At 40.2% G+C, this 11651-nt stretch overlaps 1 protein-coding gene across 1 annotated transcript in view; it reads right to left on the reverse strand.

The window, feature by feature from the left end:
* Positions 1–11590, reverse strand: part of PXDNL (peroxidasin like) — a 454842-nt gene extending 443252 nt beyond the window's left edge. Inside the window, exon 1 of the mRNA XM_032841176.1 lies at positions 11359–11590. Coding sequence (XP_032697067.1) covers positions 11359–11522 — 164 coding nt within the window. The 5' untranslated portion in view covers positions 11523–11590. The remainder of the gene's footprint in view (positions 1–11358) is intronic.
* Positions 11591–11651: the final 61 nt, after the last annotated feature.

An 11651-nucleotide genomic window follows, 5' to 3' on the forward strand; every position in this document is an offset into this window, starting at 1 on the left:
CTCATTTCCCCTAAGTTTTTTTATGTCTAGGCATCAATTCTCTTCTCTCAGCCTGCAGTTCAAGAGCACATTACATAGCATTCTTACAAGAGCAGCGATCAACATAAGAGAATCAGTAGGTAAGAGTCACAACTAACAAGAAATCATTGTAATCTAGGCCAAACAGAGCAGTCTGCAGGTTTCTAGAAGGTAGGGCATGTTTTCACTACCTCTCAAGTTTCATTTTGCCAACTGGCTCATTCATGGATCAACATATTTTATGTTGGCAGGCCCTAAGAGTTTAAAAAGAAAAGACATAATCTGTCTTATCTGCCCTGGCAGGACTTGGTCTGTCAGGGAGACAACAATCCTAATCCCATGTGACATGCTCCCTGATCAAGATGGGAAAGGTATCTCCCAAAAACTGGGAAAAAGGGAAAGGAGATGGAGAAGAATTCCCAGAGGTAAGCTCTGAGCTAACCTCTGAAGACTAAGCCAAAATAGGCCAAGTGAGGACAATGAGGATTCATGCATTCCAGGCCAAAAGAGCAGTGTGTACAAAGACCATTGGCTCCCTGCATCTCTGGATTTTCTGCTGCACCTTCCTAGACGCACAATCTACATCAGTTCTAATTGTACCAGGGGCTCGATTAGTACTAATTTAATTAACTGATTTGGTGGTCCTATTTCATCCATGAGGGCAAACATTCCTGCAAGATAAAATGGATGATTTTCACTGGAGTCCTGGGTGATCTCATACAAGGGCAGATGGTGGAAAATTAGGATTTGGTAAGCAGTTGGGGAATCTATCTTTGAGAGACCTCTAAGTTTTTTTCCAAACCATGCATGGATTTAGGCAGCTGCCTCTTCTAATTACTCATGGGGCTCACAATTCAGGTGAAATTTGTAAGCGAATCCTGAAATCTGTGTCCTACGTTTTCAAAATGACGGCAGAGTAGGAAGACCCTAGGCTCATCTAGTATCACAAACACAGCTAGATAACTATCAAGTTATCCTAAGTACCCCAGAAATCAACCTGAAGACTGACAGAACAAACTGCACAACTAAAGGGAGAGAAGAGGTCACATGGAAGAAGGTAGGAAAAGCAAAGACAATAGTTTCAGGGAGAAACGGATCCTGGCTGCTGCAGAGGGAAGGGACTGTGGTAGAAGAGATGAGCAAGAGAGAGAGGAACATGTAGGAGAATGCACAAGGAAAACATTTCCCCAAAGCCATTGGCCTGAAAAATGAGAGAGGGTGGATTTTGTGAGTGCTTGCAACCAGCTGGACTTGAAGCTTGGAATTTTAAAGGTCAGTGGGGTTGGCTGGGATAGAGCCCAGAAGGCAATGCCCTGCTTCTGGAGAGAAGACAGACAAACAACTGGGGTGGGGCAGTGGGGTTACAGACAGCATGGAAAGAGTGAGGAACACCTGGGCACATCGTGTTGAGACTATTCCCTCTTCTCAGAATGCATCCCTGAGAGGCAGCATGCATCAAGATGCCTCTCTGGGAACAAAGGAGTTGACTGACCCCATTTCCCTCCCCTGTCCCTCACCATAAACACAGAACCACTGCAGAACAATGCCGACATTGGCTGCCTTACTTGCTTACACCAAACCCCACCAACCCTGTGCTCTGGCAGGACTGCCCTTCTCAGTCAAGCTTGCCTCAATCCCAGTATAGCAGGCCCCTCCCCTAGAAGACCAGCACAAGCCCCTGCACATACTACAGAAATACAAACAATTGTAAGATAATATTATGAAAATTTATATGTCAACAAATTAGACAAGCTGGAAGAAATGGACAAATTCCTAGAAACATGTGAATTATCACAACTAAAACAGGAGGAAATAGAAAACTTGAACAGAATCATAACCAGCAAAGAAATTGAATCAGTGATCAAAAACTTCCAACAAACAAAAGTGCAGGGTCAGGTGGCTTCCCAGGAGAATTCTACCAAACATTTAAAGAAGAGTTAGTACCTATTCTTTTTGAATAATTCCAAAAAATAGAAGAGAGAATAAAACTTCCAAACTCATTCTATGAGAGTAGCATTACCCTGATACCAAAACCAGATAAAGACTCTACTAAAAAACAGATCCACAGGCCGACATCCCTAATGAACATGGTTGCAAAAATTCACAATAAAATACTAGCAAACCTAGCAAACTGAATCCAACAATATATTTTAAAAAATCAATCACCACGATCAAGTGGGATTTATTCCTGAGTTTCAAGTGTGATTCAATATTTGCACATGATACACTGCATTAATAAAAGAAAGTTTAAGAACCATATGATCATTTCAATACTTGAAGAAAAAGCATCTGATGAATTATAACATCCATTCATGGAAAAAAAAAACAAAACCCTCAATAAAGTAGGTTTAAAGGGAACATACCTCAACATAATAAAGGCCATCTATGAAAAACCCACAGCTAATATCATGCTTAATTGGGAAGAACTGAGAGCTTTTCCTCTATGGTCAGGAACAAGACAGGGATGCCCACTCTCACCACTATCAGTTAACACAATACTGGAAGTCCTAGCAACAGCAATCAGACAAGAAAAATAAATAAAAGACATCCAAATCAGCAAGGAAGAAGTCAAGCTTTCACTATTTGAGATGATGTGATACTCTACACAGAAAACCTCAAAGACTCCACCGAAAAAATGCTAGAACTGACACACAAATTCAGTAAACTCACAGGATACAAAATCAATGTATGGAAATCATTTACATTTCTATACACCAATAATGAAGTAGCAGAAAGAGAAATTAAGGAATCAATCCCATTTACAATTGCTCCAAAAACAATGACACCTAGGAATAAATCAGCCAAAGAGGTGACAGACCTGTACTCTGAAAACTGTAAAACACTGATGAAAGAAATTGAAGATGACATGCAGGAATGGAAAAACGTTTCATGCTTATGGACTGGAAGAACAAATATTGGTAAAATGTCTATACTACCCAAAGCCACCTACACATTTAATGCAATCTCTACCAAAATACCAACAGCATTTTTCACAGAGCTGGAACAAACAATCCTAAAATTTGTATGGAGTGAAAAAGACCCCCAAATAGCCAAAGCAACCTTGAAAATGAAAAGTAAAGTTGGAGACATTACAATTCTGGACTTCAGAGTCTAGAGTGTTGATCATTACACCACAGGGCCACAATTCTGGACTTCCAGTTATTTTACAAAGTTGTAGAGAGCAAAACAGTATGGTACTGGCACAAAAACAGACACACAGATCAACAGAATAGAATATAAAACCCAGAAATGAACTGACAACTATATGGTGAAATAATCTTCACAGAAGAAGTAAAGAATATGCAACGGGAAAAAGACAGTCTCTTCAAAAAATGGTGTTGGGCAAACTGGACAGCAACATGCAAAAGAATGGACCACTTTCTTACACCAAGCACAAAAATCAATTCAAAATGGATTAAAGGCCTAAATGTGAAACTTGAAACCAACAAAACCCTAGAGAAGAACACAGGCAGTAACCTCTTTGACATTGACTGTATCAACTTCCTTCTAGATATGTCCCTTGAGGCAAGAGAAACAAAAACAAAAATAAACTATTAGGGCTATACCAAAATAAAAAGCTTTGACACAGTGAAGGAAACAATCAACAAAACTGAAAGGCAACCTATGGAATGGGAGAAGATAGTAGCCAAAGTATATAAAGAACTTATAAAACTGAACACCCCCATAAAGAATAATTTAATTTGAAAATGGGCAGAAGACATGAACATACATTTTTGCAAAGAAGACATCCAGATGGCCAACAGACACATGAAAAGATGCTCAACATCACTGATCTTCATGGAAATGAAAATCAAAACTACAATGAGATATCATCTCACACCTGTCAGAGTGGGTGAAACCAACAACACAAGGAACAACACATGTTGGTGAGGATGTGGAGAAAGGGGAACCCTCTCAGACTGGTTCAGCCACTCTGGAAAACAGTACATAGTTTCCTCAAAAGGTTAAAAATACAACTACCCTACATTCCAACAATCACACTACCAGGTATTAACCCGAGAAACACAAAAATACTAACTCAAGGAGAAACAGGCACCCCAATGTTTAAAGCAGCATCATCTACAATAGCCAAATTATGGAAACAGCCCAAGTGTCCATCAACTGAGGAATGGATAAAGAAGATGTGGTATACAGAAAGAACAAAATATTATTCCACCATAAAAAAGAATGAAATCTTGCCATTTGCAACAAAATGGATTTAGAGATTATTGTACTACGTGAAATAAGTCAGAGAAAGACAAACACCATATGATTTCACTCATATGTGGAATTTAAGAAATAAAACAAAGAAGCAAAGGGAAAAAGAGAGAAAGGCAAACCAAGAAAGGCAAACCAAGAAAGGCAAACCAAACTCTAGAGAAATAAACTGTTGGTTACCAGAGAGGAGGTGGGTGTGAGGATGGATGAAATAGGTGATAGGGATTAAGGAGTTCACTTTTTTGTGATAAGCACCTGGTATTTTATGAAAATGTTGCATCACTGTATTGTACACCTGAAACTAATATTACACTCTATGTTAACTATGCTGAAATTTAAATAAAAACTAAAAAAAGCTTTCAAAAAAAAAGAAAAGAAAAGATCTGTCCTTTCTCTTGGAAACCATTTACACAAAGTATTATGGATACCTATCTTAGCACTCTGCAACAATTGAGGTTAAAAGAGGACCTTCTGGTTCTTTTAGTTAAAATAAATGGAGTTAGTAGACTTAGGAATTTTTTTATAGTATCTTTAGCTGAAATGATGTTCATGTTTTCCTTTTTTCCACTTTAAAATCCAAACATAAAACTTTTTTTTTTTTCCTATTCGGATGAAGAATCACTGGGAGAGGAATGATACAGTGATCCAAACTGATCAGACAGAACAATAAAACAAGATGATTTTTAATCATAATTCAAGTTTTTCACTACATAGTCTGGAGTTAGACAATAAAACTGTTTATGTCATTTGTTGTGGCTACTCTGTTGCCTGAAAGAAAGGCAGAATATTTAAAATGTTTAAATGTTTTCATGTTGCATTTGGAAAAGTCTCATGATTTGTATTTTGCTCAGATATGCTCAATTTCATGTAATAGCAAGAAGGAGACTATGCCCTCCATGTATCTCAAGAAATAGCTTATTGTGTCCCAGAGCAGAAAGGAACATACAGATTAAATAAAGAACATACCAGAATGTTTAAATTATATCAGTATCCTATTTGTTTTGGATAAACATTTTGATAACTTAAACCTGAGTCACTGCTAAGGACTGAATGCTTGATTCTCTTCCACAAAGTCTCGTGTTGAACACTTAATCCTCCTGTGGTGGTATTAGGATGTGGGATCTTTGGGAAATAACCAGGTCTTGAGGGTAGGGACCTCATGATGGAATTAACGCCCTTAGAGAGATGATCTCTCTCTCCACCATGTGAGGCAATGAGTAGGCAGCCATCTCACTGGACCAGGAAAAAAGCTTTCACGAGATACTTGATCTAGGACTTCCCAGCATACAGAACTCTGAGAAACAAATGTCTTTTAAATCACCCAGTCTATGGTATTTTGTTATAGCACGCTGAGCTGACTAACACAATCACCTTAAGTAAATTTAACACTCTATTGAATAAAAGAACACTATAAAAATTATTTGTTGAAGATGCCACTGAAGCAATGGAGACATCTAGTTGCTCAACATCCACTGTCTCAACTTAATTTCTGTAGTTCTCACCATTACTATAATGTTTCTCTCTCTGTTTGGAGCCAGAAACATCAGACTCATTCTGAGCCTGGGCTAAGACATCTGCTGCAGCACTGATGGCCTCCAGATGCCTTGGCTCTGAGGTTTCTAGACTCTGTCCTGGTGTGTTTCCTCCCTTTCAGATAAGGTCTGCATCCTGCCTCATCGATCTAGACATCAAGCTCTCAGTTATTTGCTTGCACTCATCTGTTACCAAACACCCCTCCTTTGAGCCGCAAGCTCAACAAAAACATACCCTCTCTCTCCTCTTGTATCTTTACTCCTCCTATGTGACTTCCGTCCCCTTTACCATTCACACAAATCATTGCCCATCCTCTGAAAAATGAACAAAAACAACACAATTCTTTCAACCTTTTATTCTTCCAAGAGCTCGAACGCAAAATACGCATTCGGCTATTTCAATCTCTTCTGCCAAATTTGACCACCCTCTTCCTCTTGAAATACTGAGAGCACTCATTTCTGGTACTCCTACTACGTTGGTTGCTGTGTTCTTCTCTGACTCTACTTCCTTTTGCCCCCAGGACCAGCACACAGCACAGCTGCAGGGGGACACCCTCCCAGCACAGTGTGGAGTTGAGCAGTGTACAGACTTTACAACCCCAGCTGACCATCCTGGCTCTTGCTTACATATGTGTTCCCTTGACTGCTGGGCTTTCCAGAGTTCTAGTCTATGCAGACTTTCCTTATTCCACAAGGGCCTCCTGGGAAATCACATTTCCTCCCTTCCGCTGAATTAATGCACACTCTTACCCCAGTGACTCTCAAAATTGCATCCCTTTCCTCCCAAGCTTACTATATTCCTGAGCCCCTATACTCTCCACCCGAATGCCCAAGTAACACTCAACAGAATTTCTCTGTTCTTCAGATTTTTCCCTGTTACTTATTTTCACTATCTACATTACCCTATCAAGTTGACAAAACAGGACATTCACCATCCTTTCTTACTCCCTAAATGCAAAGCAGATTGGTCCTTCTTACATCAGACCTGTACTGTTATTAAACTTTGTTTTATATATGCACTAGCTCTCTAACTAGAACAGGGAACTCAGCTTGGTGGCCTTATAACTATTCCCCCGAAAGCTGTTATTGTGTAATGCTTCCCTTAATCTCCCTTATAGAATCTATAATAGGGATTGACATGCAGAGTTCAGTAGAGAAAACACCATTCTCTTCCACTAATTTAATCAGCATATATCATCTAACTACAGGCTATTACTGTAGGAAATCCTGAGTTGAGACCGCTTGGATTTTGGCATCACTAGGCAATTATTCATCCCTATTTTGCCTATGAGGATACTGAGATGCGGAGATGGGGATGCTAACACTTCCCTGGTGGAGGCCAAATTCTGAAATCTGGAAAAGCAACCCTAATCCTTGCAATCTGGCTTCTATTCCTATCAGACAAAGCTGCTTTTGCTATCATCTGCACCATCCGATTGTCAGGTTGTCTTTCAGTGTCCAAGCTTGACTCTGCCGCACCTCGGTCACACCCCTCTGGGAAACATCCTACTGCTTTCCCTGTTTTGGCCAGTTCACTTTCTCCTCTTTGGTCGTGTGTTCCTGTCCCACAGCTCCACCCTACACCTTCCTTAGTGCTTTTAAAAGGGGAGTGCTCAGCATCACAGATCTACATCTCCTGGTCCCTGTAACTACCTGCTTGGTTTCTTGAACCATTTGTCCCATGGGAGACCCCCAAATTAGTATGTCCAGATAGGACTCATTTATCCCCTAAACGAATTCTCCTGTAGCTTGGTTTGACTCCCATTTATCAGAGGCGGGTCACAGCCCAGACTGCGATGCACAGCTGGTAGATTTTATCCCTCCACGCCCCTGGCCCTGCTCTCTCCTCACTGTTTCTCCATCCAAGATCCTCACGTGGGCTCCATGAATACTCATCCTACCTTCTAGAACAGCCTCTTTTAGCTCCTGAGGACCAACCTGTCCTGAGTCATTAGGGTGGTGAGGGTGCATCGTGTTAGGCCCCCAAGACTGGGCATTTGCTGAAGTAGTGTACCCTGACATTAACTAGGCAATGAAATAGGAAATGCATTTCAACTTTTAGTTCCATTTATCTCCCCAACTGGTCAATTAGCTGGGGTTAGGTTTGAATTCAGACACAGTTCTGCCGGTTCTCTCACACTTCCTTCAACCATGCCAAATGGGAAAGTGTCAAGGGAGTTCGGGCCTGCTCACTACTAAGTGATAACTAAAAGCCAGCAAGTTAAGTCAGTTGCAAAAAAGTTATGAAAAATTCTGTTTCAAAGGTCAAAGTAACCCCTGAGGGTTAAACTTAAGAAAAAAAAAAGCTAATTGTCTGATTTGATTGGAAACTGGAAAGAGCTGAAGGAATTCTCTTTTCTTCTTGAACAACATGACATTTTTATCAGCTGGATAAATGTTTTCATGACTAAACTTGTCATTTTCCCATTTGCCACCCCCAAGGTTGGTATATTTGGAGGGCAAAGTAAGCTTTGTACATAAAGGAAATGCCCTAATGAAATAGTTAAAACTTCACTCTCTAGATATTTGTAAATTTAAAACTGGGGGAAGATTTAAATTTAGGGGAATATTTAAAATTGGGGGAATTCTCAATCACTTTTTACATTTTTTCTGGTGGAACTGAGATGGTTTTTAGAGCCTATTTAATCACAGTCCCTGAGTTCAACCGAGGCTCAGTCTTTCACTCCTGGGAATTCTAAGAACATCACATTTCTTAACTGGCAGCTGAGATTCTGGAGGTACAACCTAATGACCTGGGGCTAAAGGAAAATCAACAAAAGCTACACAGGGCTTCTGATTATTGGACAAGTTCCTTAAAGTTCATAACTAGAAATTTTTTATTTGCTAATCCCAATTCTGAAAGATTTGCTTTACTAAAACAGAGAGCATGAAGAGTGAGAGTTTCTAAATGGTAGCGGCCTATTTGGTAAATGACCCAATGATATCTTTATAGATGGAATTAAATTAAAATTGGGAGGAGTAGTTTTTTTCATTTTCCTAAACTTGAAACATCAACCATAATCATTCATTAAGTATAGTGAATTTTCCTTACCTACGGTTGAGAAAAGTATTTTCTGTATTAAAGTTAGAACTTTAAAAACATGTAAAGACAAACTCAAGAAAGTTAAACTACTACTAATTAACATTTAATAAGCACTTTGGCTATGTTTATTTACATTGTTTCCACAGTAATGATGACAACACATATATATCTAAGTATTGTTTAACAAAAACTCTTGATGCTGCTGTTGGGGAGAAATTGGGCCAGGCCCATTTGCCTTAGCTTCCAAAGGCTGGATTTTTTCTTTTCCAGAATTCTTATTTTAATGCAATTGGCAGTGTATCTTCATGATTTCTTGCTTGAAAATGTAATCCTATGTCTAAGATTTGGAGCCCAAAAGAAGTAGACTGCACCAACTTTTATAAGCTTTACATCTATTTCTTGACCTTTATACTATTTCTCTAATAGAGGTCACAAATGGAAGGTCCTGGGATAAAAGTAACCTACAAATATGTGTGGCTGGGCCTGTGTGCTGTTGCCTTTCACATTTAAAAAAAAAAATTATCCTCTAAGATTTAAAAGTTAGGGAATTTCATTTTTGATTTCCGTATCTTCTTGAAAAATACAGCAAGCTCATTAACAATAGGCCCAAATTCCCACAGGGCAGCAATGAGCTCAGGGGCTGGCCGGCCCTTGCTGCTGGCTCACTACTTCCTCCTCATGGTCCCCAGAGACCCAAGCCGAGGTTGGTTGCAGTCCATCACACTACTCATGAAGTGGTTTGTCCTCACCCACCCACTTCCTTCACATTACTTTACCAGCCAGCTTCCTGGGGTATTTGAGTTTGCAGCTCAAATTATATCCTTAACTGTAAACATAATAGTGAACCCTTCTACTGCTTAGTAGGGACAGATGCCATTTTAAGTATTTAACATGCATTAACTCATTTAATCTTCAGAATAACCCTAGACGATGAATACTATTAGCATCTCCATTTTATGGAAAAGGAAACTAAGATATCATGAAGCTGAGAACTCACCCAGGCAACACACATTTCGTCTGTAGGTGTATCGGCAGGCACAGTCTGGAACCTGAGAACCTAACCATTAGGACTTATTTCCACATGTAGTGGAAGGCTCTTCACATCAATAGTGTCCATTCAGTTCTGTCCAATACGTCTCAAAAAGAGTGTCTAATGAGTGCTAATTTCTTCTTCAAAACACCTAAACATCAAAATTTTAGGTCCAGATTGGAGCTTAAGTAGCTTTTTAAGTCTGTGGCACATGATTAGACAAGCTGCCCCTTCTGTAAGGCTGTTACTCTGTCAGAAACCGCTATTACAAAATGATACAGGGATGGCTACAAGTACAAAGGCCTCTCTGGTGCTGTGCTGATTGTGAAGCAGTCCCAGTTTCAAGAACCTGTCTTACTCCTTTTTAGAGTTAGACTTATTTTGGTATTTGCAAGCATATGAAACTAGCAAAATGCTTAATAAAAATTACCATAAATATGTATGGCAAATATCTATCTTATTCTAAACAAGTACCAACCAATAACTTCAACTTTTCATTACCAAGCTAAATTCCTCATTTCATGTTGATGACCAAAAAAAAAAAAAAAAAAAAAAAAAAAAAACATACAGTGCTGATCTTCTTATCTCATATCTCAAAATCCCAGGAATGTTAAGCTATTTCACTCTGCTCAAGAATGGACTTGGAACAGTGAAAGTTCTCTTTCATGGACATGACATAATCCGCAAAAACTTCACCACAGAGAGATGAACCCTTCAAATCAGTATGTCCTTTCAGTGTTTTGCCTTCTGTTTTGATCTAAGACTTAAAAATGATAATAAACAATTCACACTTCACACATACTATTTAATTTAATCCAAATGTCAATTCAATGATACAGGTTTATTATCCCCACCTTACTATAAGGATTTGAACCAAGACCCATCTTACACTTGCATTATGGTTTATTCTACTACCCCACTACCATCCCAAAATGCCTCCTAGATGCTGATTAAGTCACTGCTCCAGAAGGCTTCTAAGTACCCGGTGCTCTACTGGACAGGGTCTGCTCTGAAAAACCAACAGTCCTTCAAGGGCCCAAGGTTGACAGGATCACCCACCTGAGAGGCACACGCAATACAAAGCCCAATAATGAACATAAGAAATGCAAATCGCCAGCACATAATCAGTTGGAAGCACACTCCGAAGCTGAATTAGTTCTTTTCAAATGGGACAGACACATGCTGACCCAATTAGGAGTCCAAAGGATTTTGGAAAGGATGAAAGGAATAACCTGAGACTCTATAAAGGAATACTCGTAAGATAGAGTTGTGAATTCTTAGTAAGTTCTGGAAGATGCTGGAAAATACAACTGCACCTCGTGCAAACATTTATTTCAACACATCATCGCTCCCATTTTCTAGTCTCACAAAGCAGGACCATTAATTCGTTTGAAACGTGAAAACCCTCTTCCAGTTACACAGCAGGCACCGCATCAGGAATTTAGGTGAAAAGCAGAGTGCTCAGTCTCAGTAGAGGGCAATGGAAAAGTGCTGAATGGGCATCTCTGGCAACTTACAGAACTGTGGTCTGATGCGGCACCTGAGGAACGTGATCCAGCATCAAGTGCACACAGCGAACGGTGCTCTTCAAGCAAAGGCACCGGCTAGGGCAGGGCAGCACTGGCAGGCACCACACGACCAGGAGAAAGCAAGCGGTCCAGCAGGAGAGTCTGGACTCCATCGCTCCATTCGCTGCTGGAAGCCAAGAAGCAGGAGCAGCAGCAGCAGCGGTGGTGGCGACGGAAGCGGCGGCGGCGGCTGCAGTGCGGGACCTGCCGTGCGGTGCGGGACCTGCCGTGCGGTGCGGGAC

The sequence above is a fragment of the Lontra canadensis genome, unplaced genomic scaffold, assembly GCF_010015895.1.
Source record: "Lontra canadensis isolate GAN:19392208 unplaced genomic scaffold, GSC_riverotter_1.0 scaffold121, whole genome shotgun sequence".
Lineage (NCBI taxonomy): Eukaryota > Metazoa > Chordata > Mammalia > Carnivora > Mustelidae > Lontra > Lontra canadensis.